This window comes from Falco biarmicus, chromosome Z (genome assembly GCF_023638135.1).
Source record: "Falco biarmicus isolate bFalBia1 chromosome Z, bFalBia1.pri, whole genome shotgun sequence".
In the NCBI taxonomy this organism is placed as follows: Eukaryota; Metazoa; Chordata; class Aves; order Falconiformes; family Falconidae; genus Falco; species Falco biarmicus.
In genome coordinates, this window is record NC_079311.1 from 70,317,491 (window position 1) to 70,342,975 (window position 25,485).

Genomic DNA, 25,485 nt, shown 5'->3' on the forward strand with positions numbered 1-25,485 from the left:
GTCCTTGGCTTCATCTGTTGTACTTACGTAGCAATGGAAAGCAAAGAATTTTAGCGGTAAATTTAAGAAGGAGAACAGCGTTCAGTAACCTTGTTGATGATCACATCAGACTTGAAATAAAGGAATGGTCAGAAAGATTGCATGTCCTTGGTGTTTTTCAACTCATATTTTAGCTGGCTGTAAAGGTGTTGGTGGGGGTTGTTGTTGGTTTGGTGTGGTTTTGCTTTGGTTCTGCAAACTAGGCAGTGCATGATTCAGTGTGCAGGGCCAAGCCCTCCTCCTCTCGGCTCTACATATTTATTATGTGACCAGCTTTGCTGGAGTTACACCAGGACTGCTTTGACATTCAGAGCCCGCTGACTTCAGTGAGCTTAAAGGTGTAAGAGCAAGCTAGGAGAGAGCAGAGGGAGTGCCCAGACAAGTGGTGGAACAAGCATTACGTTTCCTTCAAGTTCTAGTCAGGTGCTGCTGGGGTAAATGCTGCCAGAGGAATGTAGTGTATTGAGAAGGGCAGGGGAAGAGCCCATTGGTGAGTATGGGTACAGCCAGAAAATTATGTTTATTAAGAAAGAATCACTAATGACTTCTAATTTATGAACAAAATATTGATTGTTTTCATCTGTTGTGTTTTTAGGGTCTCATGACTCATTTAGCTTCTACATTGATGAAGCCTCTCCAGTTGGGCCTGAACAGCCAGAGACGGTCCAGAATTTTGTGTCGGTTTTTGGGACTGTGGCTAAAAAGCTGATGAGGAAGTGGCTGGCTACACAGACCATGAACTTCACCAGCCAGCTGGGGGCAGGTATAAGGTATTTTGATCTTAGAATTTCCACCAAGCCCAGAGACCCAGACAACGAACTCTACTTTGCTCATGGTTTATTCAGTGCCAAAGTCAAGGAGGGTCTGGAAGAGATCAATGCATTTCTCACTGACCACCCAAAAGAAGTGGTCTTCTTGGACTTCAATCACTTCTATGGGATGCAGAAGTATCATCATGAAAAGCTTGTCCAAATGCTCAAAGACACGTATGGGAACAAAATGTGTCCTGCGATATTTGCCCATGAAGTCAGCCTCCAGTACCTGTGGGAAAAGGAACACCAAGTGCTGGTGTTCTACCACAGTCCAGTGGCTCTCGAGGTACCATTTCTTTGGCCAGGCCAGATGATGCCAGCTCCCTGGGCAAACACAACAGATCCAGAAAAACTGATCCAGTTCCTCCAGGCGTCAATCACTGAAAGAAGAAAGAAGGGCTCCTTTTTTATATCTCAAGTAGTGCTGACACCAAAGGCTAGTACAGTGGTGAAGGGGGTTGCAAGTGGTCTCAGAGAAACAATCACAGAAAGGTAAGTTTCTGGCAGGTAACGTGCTGACTGTGCTGAATGTGTGTGTTGGTGATGCTGCTTTCCTAATTGCTGTTAAAGAAACTCCAGCACATGTATTTCCTCTATGCTACTGTGGGTTATTCAGAACCTGGGCATAATCCTGAATTATTTAAAGAGAAACACATTGAGGGAGAAACTTTTGTATCTTGAAAGGCAATCTGGCATTGAAGCCTAATGATACCTTACGGGATTGGCTTAGCCTTTTTTTTTTGTGTGTGTGTGTGTGAATGCGGGTTTTTCCATTTGTTTTCTTTTTAGAATGTGATTTCTTACCATAAGCACTGAACATCTTGCCTCGGATTTCCTTACTTAATGTTGACAAATCTATCTGAATGATCAAGATCATTTAAGTTTTTATTTATGCATTAAGCTTCAGGTATTGGGTAAATATTTTTTTCATTTTGGCTTATCAGCAAAGCCTGACACTGCAGAATTTGCATCCTTAACTACCTTTATACACCTTAACAATGTGTGGCTTTTCTCTCTGCATACCATCATACGTTATATCAAAGATACCAGGACACCATTGGAGTGAACTCGCCTCCTGACAGGCATTCATTTATCATACAGGAAAGAGACTGCAGACCATTGTAGAGGTTCTGTACGTGGAATACTGTGTTGACAGTCCATTAATTGTTACATTACAAAAAGAGCCATCTGTGCAAAACATGCATTATTTATACCATTCTGACTTTGATAAATCAGAGCCAGTTTTCAGCTTAAAGGCATATATGTGTGACTGTGTTCTTGACAACTTGGTAGGAAACCTAACACAATGCCAAGACACAAGAGCTATTTTTTTCCCCTTAAAAAAATAAAGGGTTGCAGGGTGTCACAAATTTATAATGCATGTCAATGGCCTGCTAATGTTCTGCTCCCTGCCTGGATCTGCCTGTGCCAGGAAGGTGTATCGGGAACAGTCCCCTTCTGTGAGATGAATGATGCAGTGCCTGTGACACTGCAACCTGCAACAAAAACATGCCTCATTTTTGAGAAAGGTTGAGCCATTTTTATGGCAGATTTCCTAAGCAACTTTTAACTTGAAAAAACAGGGCAAAACTTTACCTGAAATGGTAAAACATTGATGCAGAAGGTTTTGTAAGCAGTGGAATATGATTCAGAAGTGCTTGAGTGACTGCACTTGAATATACTCCATGTATGTTTTTATAGGTTCCATTGGACTAGTGATCTTCCATTCTGCTGAGTCTGAAGAGCACTTCTGTGTACTGAAATGCTACTTTGTTGATGGGTTTTACTGTTGAACACTCAACTTGTTTTTGAGGGATTTGTTTTCCCTGGTAAACATCTTTCCAAGTGTTCTTGTCTCTTCTCATTGCAGGGAGGTTGGACTAGATGACCTTTAAAGTTTGCTTGCCACACGAACTGTTCTATGATTCTTTAGCACAATCAAGAAACTACCAGGTTCTTCTTAATGCTTGCTGCATCATTAAAATAACCATTAAAAAAATCTTTTCTTCTTTGGCTCGTAATGTGCTTCCTTGAAGCTGCTTAGAAAAATAAAAACTTCAAATGGATTCTGGATGTGTTTGGCTAAGCTCTGAATGACTTGAGCCTTTGAAGCCTTAGAATGCCTTTCTCTACAGCAAATTTTGAGATTATAAACTAACTTGAAATGTCAGTAACTGAGTAACAGTATCTGAATAACAGTTATAACAGTAACAGGGCTGGAATACCTGGGAATGTTGGTTTTCCAAATTTAACAGATTTTTTTGCATGAGCAACGTGTGTAATCATGTCTGCTGCAAGAATACTTTTTCCCTTCTTTGCCTAGCTCTTAACCTTTGCAAAAGAAAAGGACCTTTAAAATTATCTCCAAAGCTAGTATTTAATCTTCCAAGAGTGGCATCTCATTTTGAATTTTTATTTTTATTACAAAACTGTACTGTAGGAAGACACAGGCTTGGCATGTGTGTTAATTTACATACAAACTGAGTTTGTATATTGAGTGAACTGCTCTAAAAGTAAACATCAAGTATACTCAGAACTGCTCCTCATTTGATGATGATAAAAAAATAAATAATGAGCAATTAAATCATGCAGCACAGTAAGTAGAATTTGCAGAATTCTCTACAGTCTCACTGCATTAATGCATTTCAGTAATTTAGAAGTATGTAAACCATGCTAATGGAGCCAGGGCATATATGGTCCAGCTGCACTGTGTTCGTGCATGAACTATCTGCTAAAAAAAAAAAATTAAAAAAAAATGTAAAAACATTATTCTGTACCTTTCAAAATAAATGCACAGATCAGATCCCATTATTGTGTCCAGGTGGTAGATAACATATGTGCTTTTGTTGCCAGTTTCTGTATAGATTTATACATTTTGTACTATTTTCTACTTATTAATGAACGCTGGCAAAGAGCTTTGCATTAAGAATGCAGTACCTTACTCTTGACAGCAGTTTTGTAACCATACTTGGATGGTGGTTTTCCCTTGCATTGAATTTTGAAAGATCTGAATGCAAAAGCACAGTAAGGTTGGATTTTTCAAATAATTCTGGTGTGATGTATTTGCCCCTAAATTAAATTTTACATTTAAGAAATGTTCATTTTGCATTTTCAAATAAAACCTGTTGTCTCTCCATGCACCCCCCACCCCCGGCATCTGTACAGTGGCAATTTACATGTTCTGTGATGTTGTTTGTTATCCATGAGATTATTTACAATTTGAGCATTGGCCACCTTAGTGGAAGAACTTGTTTTCTCTCAGTTGCAGCATCTGTCAGACCTGGAAAAGTATGAGTGGGTGCCATACAGCAATCCATGCTCCTTTCTGCTTCTTTGTAGCTGATGTTGTGAAAGAGCATGGTAAAATATTATTCCATAGCCAGGATGGTTGGTTTAATAGCTTTTCATCATGGCTGCATGTGGTGGTGCAGGTCCACATGTTCAAACTTCAGTAGAGCAGTCTCCTAAGGCAATACATTTCAGAAGGAGATGAGATGTTATTTGTCAGCCTGTTACCCACAGCACAGGTATGCACAATAGGGAGGTCCATGGTAACCTTGATTAAAAAACAGAACAAAAAACCAAAACAAAACAAACCCCAAAACCAAACCAAACAACCCCACAAACACACACACACCCCAGAAAAAAAAAAATAAATAGTTTCATGCTCCTAGGACTGGATTCAGTAGAAGATATGCCAGGACTAATTTTTACTGATAATGCTTGCTTGCAGGTTTTGCTGTCATCACAGGTAATGCTCTGTGGGACAATGACTTGAAAGAAGGAGAAAATATAAAGCTATCAAGCTTTCTATCCTGCACAAATAAAAGAGGGAAAAACTATTTCCTTAAGCTCTTCCTAGGACTGTAGCTCAGCATTACAAAACTTTTTAACACAGCTGTCATGTTCATTACTTGAATGAGGAGAGTTGCTTGAGTGTGTGTACATTATTTTTCTTGCATTTGCTGAAAATCTTTGAGGACTTCACTGTGCTTTCAGGCTTAGCATTGTCATGTGCTGTTGAAATGCCAAGAAATACTCTCTGATGAGCAACAGTACATACCAAATGAATTACGTATCCTCTGCTTATTGAATTAACTTCACAGTGAGGCAGCTGCCTTCTATGCATCTGAAAGGTGGTTGTGAAACAGCCTTTTGATGACTGTAGACCTGTTCTTCATAATAATCTGGTTTGTTTTCTGATTTGCAGTGAAATTACTAATTTTTATCTGTGACACTGGAGACAGCATGATATTCTCTTTGTTGTCTCTGAGGTTGAATAATATAGAGGAAGAATACATATCCTTCAAAGGATGCAAAAATCCTGTGCTACTTTTAAAGCTTTCAAGAAATAGAAAATAAACACATACTCAGCCGGTTATCCTTAGAGATTAATTTGGAAATCAAGTGACAGTGTTCCCTGTAGCTCACATGTGACTAAATCCTTGCCTATCATGCTAAAGCTTCCCCCTTAGCAACCAAAGCAAATAATAAAATAAAATAAAAAAATTTTAAAAATCCTGTATATAAGAATGAACCTTTGAAGTGCAGGCAGAGCAGCCACACTATTAACATAACGGGTGGTAAGTAGGCCACAGAAACTCTCTGGAGAAAAGCCATCTCTGGGTGCAGTCATAAACTAAGCAGGGTCAGATATAGCTAGCGAATAGGTGGATATTATATGAAAAATAATCCCTGAAGTTGCAAGAAGTGGAATTTTTTTGAGCTGGTTACTGAAGGTGCACTCCTTCTCCAAGCCATATCTCGGCCAGCTGAATTTTCAAGAGTTTATGTTGCTGGAGGAGTGAGATTTGATTATATTTTGATCCATGATTGCTACCGACAACTGATGCAGTTCTTAAACTATGTTATGTGAAAAATAAAACCAGCAGAAAAATGTATTTTCCTAATTGTCTGGGCATCCCTCCTGCTTGTAACCTGGATGTATGTCTCCGTTTGGAGCTGCAGGAGAGCAGCAGGCTCTGATGAGCTGGTTTGGGTTTAGGACTCAGCAGCCCCATAGCGGCGCAGGTGGCGTGTGAGCCCTTTAATGCAGAGAGGCCAGCGTGGGCTCGGTCCCTCACTAGTGTGTGTGGTACAGGCACGCTTTGCCCTCACCGCATTGTGGAGGCAGCTTTCTGTGCTTGGGGGGGAGGGGGGTTGACCCCAGAAGGCCCAAATATAATTCCTGTTTATTATTAGGAATAATATTAGAATGCCATAAAACCTAAAGGCACAGGATTTTTAATAACTTCGTTAGGGAAAAGTGTATATCTACCTGTTAGTAGTCTGTGGGATTTAGTCCACAAAGGAGGTTGGCATGGTGATCACCAGCTCTGTGACCACCAGTGTTGGTGGTGGCTTTGCTTTGCGGTGTTTGGGGTAGTTGGCTTGGGGTTTTCTTCTGGGTGTGGGGATGTCTCACTTTCCCTCTATTTGGCCTGCTTGTAACTTTTATCATGTTATGCACCAAAACACTTGCTTGCAGTTATAGTATATACTGCATGACAACTTGTAAAAATATTTTTATGTGAGATCCTATCATCACAGTCTGACCCTGTGTATACAGAAAGCACCAAGTGTTTTTCATCATGAAAAGGAAGTGTTCATTCCCTCAGCCCTGCTGCTGTAAGCTGTCACTAATGTCTACTTGTCTTAAAGATTTCATGCTTCAACCTGCACAGCTACCGTAGTGAAATTGCAAATGGCTCATTAAGTCATCTGGGTTTTCTTTGATCTTTCTGACATTACTTAGATCTCTAAGGAAACTCTACAGCTAATACATGCTAACAAGTGCTGACCGTGGGGAGAAATACATTTGTTGATGCTGGGCCTGGATCTGCCTAGCTGCTTTTACCTCATTGTGAAGGAAGCTGTTCCTTAATGGGTTGATCCTTTTCCTCTTCATTTATAAAGTACAAAATGAGCACAGCGGTTTACACAAAGAAGCCTTTCCAGATTGATTCGCAAGGTGGCATTCAAGCAGATAATGACTTTCTGTAATACAAAGACATTTAATACAAACCCAAGCAAATACAAGCTCAGCACGCATGACGTCTATGTCTCTATGTTGTATTAGCACTTGCATGCATTGCCTTCAGGACTAGGTGAGTAAGTAGGTCTATAGGCACGTCCTTGTCAATTTTTAAGCAGAGAACCGGGCAGCTCTGGACTAACTAACATGCAGTTACTATATGTTTGGAAGTTTGAATTTTTAGTCTTGGGTAGCTTCTCTGTGGTCCTGGAGTGGTAGGACATGGATAGAAATTGTCAGAATATTCCTGTCAGCTCTGAAAACCCTGTTGCATGTGCTGTATCATTCCTGATGGATTTGGGCAATTCTCAGCACCTTCTAAAGCCTTAGAGGACTTTTAGTTGTAATCTAGAGAGAACACATCCACACTGTCCCTGGAGAAGTCACCTGCGTATCCCCAGCTTCTGCAGTGGCTGTCTGCACTTGCATGGTAGGCTAAGGGAGCTACAGAAAGCCCCTGGGATCCATTGTCAGGAGGTACACCAAGCTTCCAATTAGTTTTACTAAACAGTGCCCCGTGCTTACAATTAGCCTTTGTAGACTGAATGAGCAGTTAGACATGCAGGCTATAGCCAGAGCTGTATCGGGGCAAAGCATGTGGAAGAAACAGTAAGGGATCCTGGCTCCCTGGTGCCACATTTGTACAAAAGAAACAGCTGGAACAGAGGTAGTGGGAAAGGACTTGTAAACAGGGAAGACAGACTAAAGGTGTCGCTGATGTACCACCTTCTGTATGGTGCAGAACTTGCATAGGGTATAAAAATGACCATGTTTTTCTTCCATTAAAACAGTGATGCTAAAGATTGTTCCCTGGGAATTTGGTAATGTCTGGGATGGAATGCAATTCTTTCTTAGAGAACCACTGTCATGGTGAAAGATGCTGGTTTGATACCATATAAAGCTTAGTTTTATTTCTTTTCTTAAAGCCTGGAAATATTTAATCCTATTTTATTGATTTTATTTTTTTCCACTACAACATTACTCCTAGGCAAAGGCTTTATAATTCTGTTTTCTATCAGGATTGATTGGGGATGGGGGGAGCTGAGTGGGGGGTGGGTGTGTGTGTGTGTAGCTAAGTTATAAACTTCATGTAGTCAGAGATTATAGTAAGAGCTTGTCTATAATTATAATGATAGCATCGCATGCATTGTCCTAGGCTGTACAGTTGCTTCAACAGAGAGCAACCTATCATAGTAAAATGTCTTTCAGTTTTTCTCAGACACTAAGAAAAATAATGGAAGACATATCTTTAAGACATTGAATGATCACACAGTGGGATTTGACCTTTGGCAAGATTTTAATATTGTAGCTGTTGATCTGAGTGGTTTTGTCATCCAGAATGTATTATAAAATAGTATTAAGATATGAAGGACACTGAGTGGACTAGGAACCATGGTGAGATGCAGGCACTCTCCCACTGAAATTTTTGGTTTCTGAGCCATAGCACAGGGGAGGAACCTTACTATAATTTCTTTCATGGTGGGGTGTTGAAACCTACTTAACTTTCTTTCAGACAGCTCCGTGATGCTCTCAGTTGTGCCAGCAAGCACTATTGTGTAGTAAATCAGATCTTGGGTGATGGGCTCCTTAATTTTGCTGCTGGACAGTGAAGGACAGCCATGGACTTTTATTCCCTTCCCAGGAGGATTTACATACTCTGAGGTCTGAAACTGGCTCCTCTCCTTTTCCAGTGAGACCTGTTCAAATTACATCCCTGAAGCAATGCCATAATACAGATAATTCCTGCAGGTGTGGCAGTGTGCTGTGTTGCTTGCGTAACTGGGAAGGGAACGTTTTAGCCAGTGTGCTCACTGCCTTGTTTGCCAGGGTTTGAGAGGATATTGCAAAGAAGCTCACCTCCTTATGAGCAGGCTTCTTCCCAGAGTTAAATTCCTTACAGTTTCCCTTGGTTTTGCTGCTTACCAGAGGACAGCAACAACAGGGCCACCCTTCTGCTCCCTGCTTTTAATTGAGGATAATGCTAAGGCAGTGAGGACTCAACTCCTCAGTACTCTTCCCTGCTGTCCCAACTGAGCCATCAGCTGGGTGGTGCTTGTGACTACTGTCCCTACATCAGGAGAAGGATCTGCCTCCACTCAGGACCACTGTTGTCACATCGTTTCCTTGGCTGCCTTTCACCATCTCTCTCCTCCCATGCATACTTTCTTTACTTTGCTTTCATTTCTGCCTTAGGGGTGTGGCAAGCAGTCAGCCCAGCAAGTTTCATTTTTACTTCAGCTGCATATGCAGTGGTGATGGTTAGGATTTGGACAATTGAGATTAAATAATTAAACCTGAAACCAGTGTTACCATCAAGCCTTTAAGGTTGCCACTTGGAGGAATTAGGAGAGGATGTTGTGTACCCGGAGATGCTGTTTCAGGCGGTCATAGGGTGCAGGGTGGGCGGTCCAGAAGTTTATTGCTGCAAGGTCATCAAGGTGTTTGTGTGTTGTCTAAGACAGGCGCTGTTTCTCTGAAGAGTATGAGAGTGTGGCAAGTGTCTGTGCCTGGTTTGGTCCGTCTGTTAAGCATCCTTCTGCAGAAGATAAAGGACAGGGCTCAGCTGAGAGGGATGAGTAAGGTCACCTCTGTGGCACTGGAAAGCAGAGCCATGCTCTCTTCCTGCTCTCACACCAGGCACAATAAATTCTGCGCCTGTTGCTAATCTCTGCTCAGAGAGTGTTTGGCTGATAATAATCTGTCTCACCTAGTGGCATTTGTGGCTGGCTCCCTCTCTCCATCAGACAGCTTTTCAGTGCTATTACTGTCTGACTGCACTAGAACAGAAGAGACATAAATTCAGCTTGAATGGTTTTCTCTTGGTGAAAATCCTCCTTTGAGCTCTGCAGTCTGAGGAACATTTGTGGGAGTAGTAATCCATATGAGGAACATCTGGTTTTGGGTTTTTTTTTTTCCTAAACTATTTGTCATGAGAGTTATCGGTGGGCTGTTGCTGAAAAATAATTTCTAGCTCAGGCAGGACTTTTCTTTATTCTCTAGTAACTGGAAATAGTGCATTGGATGGACTGACCACAGGCTTGTTACTGCAGTTCCCTCTAGTAACCTGCTAGCTTCTTTTCTGCTTGCAGCCAGCATCAGCCATACTGCCTGTGCAGCTTTTCTCAGGGTACATCTATTCTGAGATCCAGACTCACATCTGGTTATTTTTTAAAGTAGTGTGTACTTTTCTCCAGGTGTATGCTTGTGAACTCTTCTCATCTCTCAAATAATGTGTCTGCTGATGCACAATATACCAGTGCATTGGGATGTGCTGACCCGAGTCAGTTCTGCATGGAGGTGTGCAAGGTCTCTCTGGCTGGTCTTTGACACTTGAGGTGAGGCAGATGCTCATCTGAGGCTGAACACCATCAGCATCTTGTGTGAGAGGTCTGCAGAAGGAAGGGGACTGCAGCAGCTCTATGGTGAACGTGCAGCTTGATCTGTATCCCACAAGAGTGTGAGCCACTGCAGGGACTCTCATGCTCAGTGCATGGCTGATGTAACAGGTCTGTGTTTTCTTGTGCTGATGGACTGGAGTGGTCCAGCACTGTCTCCATGTCATGGTTAAAGAGGAGGGAACGACCTCTCTCTGCAACCTCTCTTGGCAGTCTCTCTTCCCACGCCTATTGAGTGGATGGACCTCAAGGCAGGGAGTGGGGGAGCAAAGTCCCTCCCACTGTAAGAGAAAAACAGGTTCAAGACCCCCCTGAAGAACCTGAAAATACAGAGGTTTATGGGATCTGAAAAGATGCATCCCAGAGTCCTGAGGGAATGGGCTGATGGGGTTGCCAAGCTGCTTTCCATGGTATTTGAAAGGTCCTGGCAGTCAGGTGAAGTCCCCGGAGACTGGCAAAAGGGCAGCATTGCACCCATTTTTACCAAGGGTAGACGGGAGGGCCCTGGGAATCTACTGACCTGCCAGCCTCCCCTCTGTGCCTGAGAAGGTCGTGGAACAGACTCTTCTAGAAGCTCGCTAAGACCTGTGGAGGGCAGGGAGGTGATTCAAGACAGCCAGCATGGCTTCACCAAGGGCAGGTCCTGCCTGACCAACCCGGTGGCCTTCTATGATGGAGCGACTACATGCATCAGTGGACAGGGGAAGACCTGCAGGTGCCATCTATCTGGACTTCTGTAAGGCCTTTGACACGGTCCCTGACAATATCCTTCTTTCTAAATTGGAGATATGGATTTGATGGGTGGACTATTCAGTGGATAAGTAATGGGCTGGATGGTCATATCAAGGGAGAAGTGGCTCCATGTCCCGATGGAGTACAGTGATGAGTGGTATCCCTCAGGTGTCTGTATTGGGACCAGCCCTGTTTAATATCTTAATCAGTGACAGACAGTGAGATTGAGTGCACCCTCAGCAGATTTGCAGGTGACTCCGAGCTGAGTGGTGCGGTTGACATGCCTGAGGAATGCCATACAGTGGGACCTGGACAAACTCAAGAAGTGGGCCCATGTAAACCTCTTGAGGTTTAACAAGAAAGTGTGCAAGGTCCTACACCTGGTCAGGGGAACCCCTGGTATCAATGCTGGCTAGGGGATGAATGAATTGAGGGCAGCCCTGTGGATAAGGACTTGGAGGTACTGGTGGGTAAAAAAGCAGAACATGAACTGGAAACATGCACACACAGCCCAGAAAGCAAACCATATGGACTGCACCAAAAGCAGTGTGGCCAGCAGGGCAAGGGAAGTGATTCTGCCCCTCCACTCTGCTCTGTTGAGACCTCACCTGGGGTACTGCATCCAGCTCTGCAGCCCTCAATACAAGAAAGACAAGGACCTGTTGGAGTGGGTCCAAAGGAAGGCCAAAAAATGGTCAGAGGGATGGAACACCTTTCCTATGTGGACAGGCTGAGAGAGTTAGGGTTGTTCAACCTAGAGAAGAGAAGGCTCTGGGGAGACTTTACTGCAGCCTTTCAACAGTTCAAGGGGGCTTATAAGAAAGATGGGGACAGACTTTTTAGCAGGACCTGCAGTGATAGGGATAATGGTTTTAAACTAAAAGAGGGTAGGTTCAGATGAGATATAAGGAAGAATTTTATTATGATGAGGGTAGTGTAACACTGGAACAAGTTGCCCAGGGAGGCGGTAGTCACCCCATCCCTGGAACCATTCAAGGCCAGGTGTAGGGGGCTTTGAGCAACCTGAGCTGGTTGAAGATGTTCCTGCTGATTGCAGGGGGCTGGACTAGCTGGCCTTTACAGGTCACTGCTGACCCAAACTGTTCTGTGTTTCTATGACTTCTTTGTTATGATGATTCTCAATCAAAGATCTATCTTGGCTTTACCCTGGGAGGATTTTAGTTTATTGTTGATGTATCCTTTGCAATCCCTTGCTATATTTTTACAAGCTATAGAATGCATTTTTTAGTCTACCTTTTCTCTTGTGGTCTCTGATGTGGTTTGTTTCATTTGTGATATAGCAACCCTGTTTCATCAATATGGAGTTCTCATTAAATAAAATACAAGATCAGTTCAGAAGTTACCAGTATTACGGGAAAAATGAGAGTGCTTACAATATCTGCCTACTCGTAGTGCTGATCAGAGCCAGTAAGAGCTCTCCAAATCATCAAAACATTTTTGTTTTTAAAGCTAATTTGAGGTCACATAAGTGGTATGTTGGTTAATATTTTATTTCCTTGTTTAGGAGTTTGGTCTACAGTTGTTAGATGTGGCAGCAAGTGCATGTTTGTGTAAATTGTTTCAGCCTAGCAATTACAAAACCACTTGTCCTTTTTCCCATTAGTGCAGCTTTTTATTGAAAACTGCAGGTGTTTTAAGTTTTACTCTTTTTTTCAGGAATGTATCTTTCAGTGTTTTTCTCCAAGGGAAGTCTATTTTAGCAAAATAATTAATATGTCAAAACATTGCAACTTTGTACTTCTATTACATTTGTCTTATCTTCAGATTTATGCTACAGTGTTAATAGCAATGTTTAAAGCTGCTTCTATATTCACAAGTTTTCATTTCTGTTTTCAGAAATAGGTCTTGAACTTTATTTGATGGTAAAGGCCAACATTTTCTATTTGCTTTCTAATTAGAAACAAAATCACATTTTGAAATGCTGGAGTTTCTCACAGAACAGCAGTTCTTCATTTCAGACTAGACAAACCACAATAGTCGTGTGGCACTGAAGTACCCAGCCTTTACTTGCCCCTCAATATCATTGTTGATCAAGTGACAGTCTGCAGACAATATCATACTTTTTCTCTCATTCCTAATGTCCATTTTAATTTTGTTTATGTCTATTAGAAATGACATTTTTATCCATTAGTTATAGGGTGACTACTACTGGCTAAGTAAAGCAGAAGTATTATTAACAATAATTTACCTGGTGTGCACGGTAATAAAACACTGTGGAAGGACAGAATTCTTCAGGGAGACACTATCTAAGACAGAGTGTGGCACATCTCCAGGACTTTTACCTTTTTGCAGAAAAAGTAAGTCAGAACCTGTTTTTAATTCTTCTCTAAGAAAGTTCAACCTCATTATTTTTACCAAGTGAAATGCCCTGACTGCCCTCTTTAAAATTCAAAATGATTTGAAGTCAAGGCAGACAGCATGATGGTAGATGTAGTCTAGTTAGTGATTTGGGACTATGCAATGTGAAAGAATCTGACTCAGCTTTATGACTGATCTGAATTTTGTTGTCAGTCATGTTGCCATTGATTGCATCATTCACACATTTCAAGGCTGCTGGCTGTAAGTTTGAGTTAGAAGAAAATATGACTATCAGCATTTGATTACAAAATCTGCCAATGATCACTGTTAAAAACAAGGGCTTGAAGGTCAACAGAGGTGTCTACCAGAGTGAAATAAGCAGATTTTATTGCTTCCAGGAGATTCCTTTGCACAGTGCAGTAAGTAAACTGTACCACTGTTACCTTAATGATAGACCCTTCTGAGCTGGTTAAAATAACTGTATTAATCCTGCTTATCTTCATGTTAGGTTCTGCTATATTCAGTGTGGAGCTTGGAAGTTAGTTTTTCATCCAGTTTTTGAATTGTCAGAATTCTTCTTGGAGTCATCTGGGAGCCTTCTGGTATCACATCTCCTGGTACCACTGGGGAACATGTTTTATAAAAGCTTTAAGAAGTGAATACATTTAAACAGGGAGGAGAGTGATCTGTCTAATCTCCATAGCAGAACTGCTGAAGGACTAGCATGAGCATTGCACGCATTAAAGCAGACCTATGAAAACAGTGGTTTAGAGCACAGAGCCGCAAACATAATGCCCTTATCTAAAAATGGCAGGGGAATGGTCTGAGCTCCCACAGGCTTTTGGGAGAAGGCGAGGCTGAAGAGCTTAACTGGAAAGGAGTGATAATTAAAGATACAGAGGCTAATGGAAAGTAAGACAAATGTGGATGAGGTTTTGCCAAAAGTGGATGGTGTCAAATGATCTTCATTTGGTTTTGTAACTAATAATATGGAAGTTTTACAGGAAAATTCTGGGATTTCAATAATGCAGCTGGTAAAGTGTTGAATGGGATATTGCAAATTCCAAAATGAAATTTGGGAGTCAGAAATGGAGTTGGGACTGGTTGGAAGTACTAGACTGAAGAGAAGGTAATGGTAGCATTCCTCAGAGAGCCTGGTTGTCTCTGATATTTCTGTGAAGGACCTTGAATTCAGCTTTAGGAGACTGCTGATGGAGTTTGCTGATAACACAAAGTAAGAGGCTATCTTGATAGCTGGGAAGCTGAGGGATGACATACAGCAAGAACTGGATGCCTGCAGAATTTAGAAATGAGCTGGAATTCAGTGGTATAAAATGCAAGGTCATAATGATAGGAGCAGGCTCTGGTAAGGTGGATCTCATCAGCTGGGGATGAGAGTGTCGCCCCTGCCTGGCTAAAGCTGAGCCCTCAGTGGAAAGCATCTGTGAAAAAAGCACTATCTTCTTGATATGCACTGAGGCATTTCCAGCATGTGCAGATTGCTGCCCAAGGTATGAGTAGGGTATTTTTAGGATATTCTGTGCAATTCTGATCATCCATGTTCAGAGCAGCAGATTAAAATTGGCACAAGATGCAGAGAGGGACTACTAACTAGGATAATCTGGGAATTAATTGCTGAAGACATAGAGAGACCTTGTCTTGTTTATCCTAGCACATAGCTGTATGATTGCTGTCTATAAATACCACAGGTGAATAAATACCAGGGAGGAAGGCCGGTGTTCTCACAAGAGCAACAGTTACACATTGACTAAATAAATTCAGGCTGGAAGTGAGAGAAGGGCTCCTTGCCATCAGAGCAGTGAAGTTTTCCAGCAGTGTTGGAGCTGGAGAAGCCTGGGTGAGAAAGCTGACTGCTTTTAATATGAGCTGTGTCAGCTTTTGAAAGAGGAACAGTGATCATTTGCAGATTCCTCCCACACCCCCTTCTGCAGGAGAACATCGTGGCTGCTAACCTGTCTTTTCAAAGGCAGCTGTGCACGGTCTTGTCCGTGCCACCTGCTTTGTCACTGGAGATGACAGGACAGGACTGCAGGGTGCAGCATTCTTTTCCCTGCCAGGTGCTTGCAAGGAGCCCTGGGAGCAGTCTGGTCTTGAGGCATGCGAGGAGCTGCTGCCTGGTGATGGGGAAGCAGGCACTCCTGCAGTATTCATTCATAACCCCACTGGTTATTGAGAAGTCAGAGAAGCCTGTGTCAGGGGGACGAGACCTCCTGACATGGGACCATGTTGGTAGGAAAAGATGGTCTGGTGAGCATGTCTCCCTCAGCTGTAGCTAGAGCAAACGTTTTTCACTGTGAAAGAGCAGTGGCTGTTCCGTAATATCTCCTGGGTACTGTATCTGAAATAATTATAATGGATATAATACAGGGTTTATCATACAAATTCTTTGGGCTTCTTAATACTGGGTAGTGAGGAAAGCAAGTGGAAGGAATGAGTAATAATAGCTCAGGGAAGGCTGCTCCTGGTAAATGATGCACAGCAATGCCCAGAATGCTGTTTAGGAGGATATTGCCTCTGGGATCCAGCTGATTAACAAAGCTGGCTTAGCTGTGTGAGGCCAGAGCTAGAAGCCAGAAGTTGTATAAAGGATAATAAGCAGCTTAGTCTCCCTCTGTGGTGAGATGAGGCAGTTGTGGAGGAGCTAGTGGATGTGTGATGGCCCTGGACATCCTGCAGGCTGTAGTCCAGGTGCCAAGCGGATGTGCTGGGTGGCAAAACCCTAGGTGGCAGTGACAGCAGCATAATAAGGAACCTTGTAATAAGGAACCTATCTATTTGATACGCAGCTTGGAGGGGAAATGATAAAACCAGCTTTGCACATGAAGACTTGGTGGAGAAAGAGGTGGAGGAAGTTCAGTCCACACAAAAAGTCAGTTGCTAATAATCAAACGAAATGGCAGGAGGAAGCAGAAGAGGTGGTGCCTCAGATGGAGAGAGGTGCAGCAGGGAGGAATTTTTATGCTAAACAGAAATTTGCTGGAAGAACAGATTTCTGAGCACCACTATTTGTGAACTTGGGTCAAACCTGATGACTAAGTGAATTTGAGGAAAATATGTAGGAAAATATGTAGGAAAACATTTAGTATTTTCTAACTTAATATTTTAGAAATATTGAAGTGTTTTGACAGTGTGAAAATAAACTTGTATGTTAAAATAACACCTAATTTAAAATTAGTTAAATTTTAAAATACCAAAAAGTAAGAAAAGAATGTTTAATTTGGTATGTTGAACATAAACTAGAATTTTTTTTATTTGGCTGAAAAACTGTATGTTCCTATGTAATTTTGTCCCCCACCATCTCATTTTCTGACTTGTTTTAATCACATCATTCGAATCAGAGCTGTAATTATACTCAATTTCTGTTACTTGGGTGTGCAGCCTGAAGTTCTTACTATATTCTGTGCTGCTTCTTGCTGTCCAGATAGCAGTAGTGATGAAAAAAGGTACAGGGAGTTTGTGATTTTTCAAAGGCAGTTAATTTTCTCATAATTTTCCATTTAAACTTTGTTGGGTGAATTGCTTCATTGTAATCTACTTGATGATGTTTCATGAATGAAGCAAATTTCTGCTCTGAAGAATCAGAAAGTGTTAAATTCCTGGGAATGCTGCAAGACCCATATCTTTACTGCAAATTTCTCTTGTGGTTATTCTTTTTGCATTTTTCAACATTACAGTCAATATTAATTGTTGTACAATATGTCTAAATAATGTATTGTGGGATAAACTGAACGAGGTACCATGGCAAACAGCTGTGTGCAGTTTGTATACTTTGGTTGTCTGTTCTCTGGCACTGCAGACTGGCTTTGTATCTCCACTTGATGGAACAAAAATATTAGAACCACTTAGAGCTGTTTATCTGAAAGAAAATGGAAATTGCTTTGCTCTGTATTCAATCACAAAGGATTCAAATATAGGTCAGATTTAGTTCATTTTGAAGCATCTACAGGAAGAAAATTTTGCAGGCTATGCTATTAGACTAAAAAAATATATTTAAGTGATTTAGATTTATTGTAGTGTCTATTTCAGTGGAAACTGTACGACGTGTGAAATTGTTACGGATCATACAGCAGAGTGACGGTGCTGGCAGCCAGGAGTTTCTTAGATAAACTTTACCTTCCACCTAGCTGTTCTGCTTTCCATGATAGTGATACATACCGCTTTACTGGCTTTTCCAGTTACTCAAAAGTGGGATTTTCAGAATCACTTTGCTAATTCATCTGTGTTCCAAGGTTCTGGGAGGACTAAGCACTAGTAAAAATCAACTCTTGTTGATTCAACACTTTGGTAGACTCTATTTCGTTGTTCTCCATATTAAATTTCAGAGCATTTCCTCCATGCACAACTTATTTTTTTCCTCATTCATTGCCTTTAATCCCTCTCTTCTTCCTTGCGTTGTTCAAATTTTGCATGCTCAACAATGTGAGTTTTTTAACAAGGGGCTGAGCCATCAGCAGCAAGTGAAACCGAACTGGGGAGTAGCTGAGCAGCTCTGTACCTGGGGTCCGCTACCAAGTTCCTCAGCAGGGTAGCTCTTTGAAAGGTCCCAGGTGACACATGGTGGCAACCCTTGGAGAGTTGGCTTGTCTGAGTCTGGTGGAGAAAGCCTTTGCCATGAATGGCCTATTACTGGCTACAACATATATGTGTGACAAAGCAGCTCCTGCTCTGCGTCAACTTTAACACCTGATCTGAATGGTGTAAAACAGTGATTCAAGTGTAATGGGTGTATGAATAAATAATACTTTTTTTTAAAAGAACACAGAGGGGAGAAAAGCCCCAAACCCGTAGCTGTTCCCTTGACAGGTGTGAGATGTTTTCATATGTAAAGCAGAGATTTTCTGTGTTTCAAAGGCAGTGGAATAACTTATAGTTCCTATTTCCGTAGTCCACACTTATTGTAATTTCTGTGAATTTCTTGAACAGTCAGATTTCTGCGTGGAACTGGGACCAGGACCAACTGTCTCAAGCAGTTAAAGTATGCTACATGCAGACACTTGTGTAAACGAGTGTTCAGGCTTATCTCTGGACTACAGAAGGCTGAAAGAAATGACATCTGAATGGCACTGAGATACTGACATCACTCTCTTCCCCTCCATTTTCGTAGCTTAAGACTTGCACCACTGTCATGAAAGTGGGGGATGTTTCTCCCCTGTGTGAACTCCAGCGAGATAACTGATTCACATAACATCATAGAATGGTTTGGGTTGGAAGGGACCATAAAGATCACATACTTCCAACCCCCCTGCCATGGATAGGGACACCCTCCACTACCCCAGGTTGCTGAAAGCCCCATCCAGCCTGGTCTTGGACACTGGGATGGGGCATCCACAGCTTCTCTGGGCAGCCTGTGCCAGTGCCTCACCACCCTCGCAGTAAAGAACTTTTTCCTAATTGATCTAAATCTACCCTCTTTCAGTTTAAAGCCCTTCCCTCTTGTCCTATCACTACATGCCCTTGTAAAAAGTCCCTCTCCAGCTTTCTTCTAGACCCCCTTTAGGTACTGGAAGGCTGTGATAAGGTCTCCCTGGTGCTTTCTGTTCTCCAGGCTGAACAATCCCAACTCTCCCAGCCTGTTTTCATAGGAGAGGTGCTCCAGCCAGACTCTGATCATCTTCATGGCCCTCTTCCAGACTCGCTCCAATGGGTCCCTGTCCTTATGTTGGGGGCTCCAGGGCTGGATGCAGTACTGCAGGTGCGGTCCCACCAGAGCAAAGCAGGGGGGCACAATCACCTCCCTCAGCCTGCTGGCCACATTTCTTTTGATGCAGCCCAGGATTCAGTTGGCTTTCTGGGCTTCAAGGGCACATTGCTGTGCTGTGTTGAGCTGCTTGTCCACCAACAGCCTCAAGCCTTTCTCCTCAAGGCTGCTCTCTACCCATTCTCTGCCCAGCCTGTATTTGTGCATGGGATTGGCCTGACCCAGCTGCAGGACCTTGCATTTGGCCATGAGATTTGCATGGTCCTACCTCTCAAGCCCATCAGGGTCCCTCTGGATGGCATCCCTTCCCTTCAGTGTGTTGATGGCACCAGAGAGCTTGGTGTCATCAGAAAATTTTCTGAGGGTGCACTTGATCCCACTGTCCACGTCAGCAACAAAGATGTTAGTGCTGTCCCCAATACAGACCCCATAGGAACCTGCTTGTCACCAGTCTCCACTTGGACATCAAGCTGTTGACCACAATTCTTTGAGTGAGACCGTCCAGCCAATTCCTTATCCACCAAGTGGTCCACCCATCAAATCTATGGGATTAGATTGGAGACGAGGTTGTTGTGCGGGACAGTGCCAAATGCTTTGCACAAGTCCAGGTTAGAAGAGCAGTTAATGAGCTTGTCTGACTTCATCTGCTGGATCACTGGAAAAAGCCAGCCTTTGAACACTGGAATCCTCATGGCAGGCAGTAATTTTCCTGTTAATCCATGGACTATCACGTATTTGTCCATACTAGCATAATTGCATGTGTTACAAGGCTGCCTTCAGTCATGATTTAAAAGCTAAATGCCTCACTTTGTGTGGTAGCCATTCAAGATTTGAGCTTTTGCATTACCCACTTCAGTTCCTCCTTACATTGACCAAAAGAGTAGCCAAAATACTAAGTTACCTTATTAATGAGGTCTTTTATACTGCAAGGTCCCCTGAGTCCTTTCCCAGCTGTCTGCATTCCTAATGCTTTTAGTTAATGCCTTAGGTGCAAAGGAAAGGACCCCGATTGGAGAAGAATAGGATGTTGAACATTAATCACCTCCAGAACCACCATTTGCAGTTATTAAATATCCCATTGTATTTTTGTACAAGCATAGACGTGTAGGTTCAATAAATTCAGCTGAAATGTTCTTTGAAGGGAGGGCAGAGAAGGCTCTTTGCACTCGTTTCTTCCTCCCCTTAGAAATGAAACGCAGAAAGCTAACAACAGCTCAATAGGAGAGTGAAGACATCTGGCCCCTAGTGACTCTGCACAGTACTGTGATCAATTACGTTTAAAATATTCATCTGACCCCAGCACAGTAGTCTGCGTCATCTGATTAGATGTGTTTCCAAACTGTATAAAGCAATTGGAGATGACTGAATTATAGATAAGCAATTCAGAAGAATAAATTCAGGGCTGTTGGACGTTAATGTACGTAGTTCTTGTAAAATGACAGCTTGTGGGCAATGTAACATCCATTCAGGATCCAGGGAAAGGAATTCTCATGAGTGCCTTTGAGACTATTAATAATAAAATTTCACCCGGGGGTGCCCAAATTTTCTGGTTGCAGTCAGTCTGGCCTTGGTAGTGCCCATTTTGTGGCCACACTACTGCTGCTTAGAGAGCATCTGAGGGGTAAGGAAGTGAATCTAAGGAGTTCCTTCCCAGCCCGTTCATGCCAAGCTCATGTAAATCTCTGTGCTTTGGTTCATTTTTTCCTTGGTTGTGTCAATTCAACAGTTTGGGAGGTGCTGTTATAAATTAAACCTCATCAGTGCACTGGGCCATTTGGGACAGAGGGAGAGCAGAAATAGTTGATCTGTTTCTGTTAATCCAGACCATTTCCATGTGCTGGTTTTTATTTTGTCCCTACAGGTCTATTAGCACAACTGAGAGAATGGTAACTTGTGATCAGGGAGCAGAAACAAACAGCTGGCATGTAAAAAAAGAGGACCTTTTAAACTACTTTTGCCACAGAGAAAATTACGGTAGAATGATGTACTGTGGAGTGGTATCTAAAGTTCATGTTCTGCAGGGAAGCTTATTTACTGATGAACAGTAAATCTTTAGGAGGTGCAGAGTAAGGACATGGTAAATACCGTTGAGCAGCACACCTTAATGCCATTATTATTGGTGGCGTTTATTTGTAGGTAGCCCAGTTGAAGCTAATTGGGATGTATAAGAATATTTACATAAGGGATGCTCTGAATACAGAGGAAGGTTGTGACACCTCCATCGCTGGAGGCTTGTAAGTACTGATTAAATTGAACAATCACCAGGAGTGGTTTGTACCATTGATCTCAGTATAGTTGGTCCTACCAAGGATTAGCTGGATGAACTTGAACACTTTTCAAGGTTCTTTCCAATTGCAATTGTTATGATTCAGTGGCACATGAGACATCCATTGCTCCCACTGCAGCGAGAATTCTCAGCATCCTTGAAAAGCCACAACCAGCATGTGCAGAATTACTGCTGCAGAATTAATCAGTGTTGGTGCAAACATGGGTAAAATTGGATGGAGGAGGGAAAAGTTAAAGAGTGTAGGGATTCAGGTTCAGGCTAGTGTGAGTACATCCTCCTGCAGGGGAATGCTGTTTTTCTTGAACAGTAACAACTATTTGCAAGAGGCTTCAGGGAGGCATGGTGTGTACTTTACTGGAGAGGGAAGAAATGCCACATGTAACTTTGCCCTGAGCAAGTGGACCTGCTTTAGTTCTCACTGATGTTACTGGGAATGGGCACTTAGTGCTTGGCAGCATCGCATTCTGTACATGAGACCAGTTTCTCACTCTGGATTAGGTTGTACTGGCTCCCTGTACTCCAGAAGAAAACCCGTTCTCTGCCTTTATTGATCCAGCTGTCATTAAAGCATTGAACAGCCCTTTTGTGTTTATGAAGTTGCTTTTCCTCCTTCTCTCCCTTGAAAGCTCTGCAGAGAGGGACGGCTGTTTCACCGCAGGAGGTCCTACCTTAGAGTGCTGCTGTCATTAGTCTTCTGTCATGTTGTCAGGCTTTGATGACTCAGGCATTATTAAAAAACAACTAACCAATCACCCCTCTTTCTGAATTAAAATATTCTAAGAGCAAAATTTTTAAAGCAAATTTTAATGTGATTATTTAGGTCATGTTTTCTTTCTGAAAGCTTGTAATGGGAGTCACAGTTTTGCTGCTTGAACTGAAGCTACTTGAATGTTTAATTACTACTTTTTAAACAAAACCATTGGAGTCCACTTGAGATCTTTGATGTATTAAAAAAAAAAAAAAGGGAAAAAGTAACTTCAGTATTCAATAGCTTTGAAAAGGGCCATGCATGTTTTGTAGTTTAGGGCAGTACTGCTGTGTTCTTTAACATATCTGGCCAGCCCCAACCCAGGTCAGTGGAGCTGCAGCAGGATGAAAATAGTGCCCCAGGTAGTGGGGCGAGGGGAGGAGACTCCTCTCTTCCTCCCTGCGCAGGTTTGGCTGACAGCACACCTTCTCTCCTCCCTGGCTCTAGGCTAAGGCAGGCAGCAGCCTTCTGTTTGTGTGTGGCTCAGCATTACACTTGGTATTGGCAGCCCTTGGGGGTTAGGAGTGATTCCTTTGAGAAGTGGGATTATGGCTGCAAAGGTTGGACTGTACAGCTGTGGGATGCAGCCGACTCAGTTTAAGGACTCAAAGTATTCTGCAGCTGTCAGCAGCTGCCTGGTTCTTTGTAGCATGTTAATTTAGGAGTTTTCATCTTGTAGGCCCTTCAGAACATTTACTCATGCCACTGAAACCTGACAACACATCTCTGAGGCCAGTAGGACTCCTGATCAACTCATCCAACTTTCATTGCATCATTTACAGGAGGGGCAGATGAGGCACAGGAGGAGGGCTGGAAGACGAGTAGCCCTCAAGAGAGCTAGAGTGTCTCCTGCATGAGGTTTCAACAGTGCATTGCTGTCATTATTACCAGTGCAACACTGTTTTGTTAGGAAAAATCATTACACTAGCACAACAGAGCTGTGGATGCAGTTACCGTACAACTACACCTCTGTGATTTAGTGGGGTAACAGCAGAGATTACTGGCATTGAGTATCTACAAATGTGGCCTGTACTCACATGGCTGGGCTGTCCTCAGCCTTGCAGGGTTGGGATCTGAAACACTGGTGCCAGAGCTCCACTGAGACCCTCAAGCATGGACATCCAGCATCCTCCACAGGAAAACTAGAACCCACTTAACACAGAGGCAGTGGTGCTATGGGAAGTTTGCAAGCTGAGAGGCATGCATATGCTTATGCACAAAATAATTTCTTACCAACATTGCAAGAATATGTATGAAGACCGCAGTACGTACTGAGTTTCTGTGAGCACAGTCATGTAGGTGGCTGCCACACAGCATGGTTTGTTCCTCTGACTAAAACCTTTAATGAGAACAATTACTAGTTTGAGGCTTGCAGAGACTGGAAATTACAAGGAAGGGTGAACAAGGTTTGTGTTGCTATCACAAAGGCACCCTGAGGAATGTTAAAGCAGGCTTATTCTAATAATTATTGTGAGCGTGTGAGATATTTGTACTAAAACGGAGCAGTGTATGATTTCTTACAGTCATTGATGTAATCCACTTTCTAGATGGCACTATGGGAAGAGGGTGATCTGTATGGTTTTTTTCTCTGAATTTCTATCATAAGTAGAGTTGTATAGCCTAGACCAGATCTTTGAGGTCAGTGGAAACTTCTGTTCAGGTGTTGTTTTTTTTACAGGACTGTGTTCTTTGCCTGTGCAATGCAAATAAGCTTTCTGTTGGACAATCTGATTAATTTTTTGACCTATCTATAAATGCTCTCTAACCTCATGAAAAAAATATTTCTGTGACTTCATCTAACAATTTGCATATGAGCAAATGGTCATGCAACCATGTCCTGTGTGAAATATCAGTAAAATGTAAATAACCCATTTAACTGCCAAGTCTAACTGGAGGTTAAATGGCTGGGCAAACGGAGTTTAAGATAGAGCTCTAATCAAAAGGTGGCATGACTATCTGTTAAAGGCTGGCTTATTAAGAATACAATAGGAAAAAGAAAACAGTATTTCAATCTATATTGCTATATTGACAGCAAACTCTATGGTCTGAGCACAGAACTGTATCAGAACTGCTTCAGAGCAAATAAAGGACACCAAAATAAGGTAATTATGCCTCAAGGGGGAGTAAAATATCAAGACTATCAACTTACGCAGAAGGAAGGAAGAAAAAATCTGTGCCTGCCTACAATCAATCAGTTCATTTAAACCTGAAACTCTTTGAGCTTAAACAGGAGGATATTAAAGACAAAGGCAACATACTGCCACCTTACAAGTTTAGCATTGTGTCTTTGTCAAATGTGCAGCAATATCTCTTGCATGTGAAGATGCTGTGGAGTTTTAAACTGCTCTGAGCTCCTTTTATCACCTTGGTGGTCTGTGCTGTTCTGCTGGGATCTGTCCTGGTTCTGGTTGCTCACAGATCTTTTCAAACAGTCCAGGCATTGCTGGGTATTTCACACCTGACCTGTGCCTGTTACAGTTCCATGGAGTGCAGATTGTCAGGATTGCATAAACTTAAATCTAAAGGTAGCTGGCTGAGTTCTTAAATCGCAGAGTGCTTTAGCTCAGTTTTATGAGCTAGTGTGCATACATACATGTTCTTCAGTCATATTGAATCAGTGAGTGAAATAAAATGTGTTGCTGGGCTTAAATGTGGATCTTATGATGGATTTAAGCACATTTTGCAGCAGCAAAACCTTAAGTGTTGTGCATTCTCCTGGAAAATGATAGAAGGGACTAATTATAACTGCTTGGGTTTTTCTGTACTGAACTGTTTTGAAAACTGATTCTGATGACCACTGACAAGTACAAGTACAAGACACTGACAAGTGTCTGCCAACAGTTCTGTTTTCTTCAGGTCTATTTTCCTAAAGCTTTTGGGAGCAGATTTAGGTTCAGTATGTTCAGCTTGATTTAAATTCCTGTCAGACCAACAATTTACATCTACCTTGCCTCTGTGAAAAAGGATGTACAGCATGCTGGGTGAGGGGGAATCACAGATTTATAGATGTTAGAGCAAAGGGAGAACACAGTGTTTATCTATACTGTGGCCCTGCCCAGTCCATAGGTTCTTTCATTTATCGCAGCAGCCTGACGTTGACTGAGAGTGTATTTTTTGAACAACATCCAGGCTTGAGTTAAAGACTCCAAGTGCTACAGAGTTTGTCACAGTCATTGGGAGTTTGTTCCAATGGTCAATTACCCTTTCTCTGAAAAATGCCCTCTCTCTGAAAAATATGTACCTTATTTTCTTGGAATGCTATTAACTTCTGTCTTCTGAAAACTGGATCTTGCTGCCTGGCTTCCTCAGCAGGACTGGAGAGCCCTTTATATTCCCATAGGTATTTCTTACAATCTTCACTTTATATTTTCATGGTGTCAGAAAAATTTCTTTATACTTA

General features: G+C 42.3%; 1 protein-coding gene across 2 annotated transcripts in view; it reads left to right on the forward strand.

Annotated features, from left to right (window-relative positions):
- PLCXD3 (phosphatidylinositol specific phospholipase C X domain containing 3) overlaps window positions 1-25,485 on the forward strand; it is an 85,027-nt gene that overhangs the window by 53,911 nt on the left and 5,631 nt on the right. For both annotated transcript variants that reach the window (XM_056325560.1, XM_056325559.1), the window contains exon 2: window positions 635-1,343. In XM_056325560.1, coding sequence (XP_056181535.1) covers window positions 635-1,343 — 709 coding nt within the window. The remainder of the gene's footprint in view (window positions 1-634; window positions 1,344-25,485) is intronic.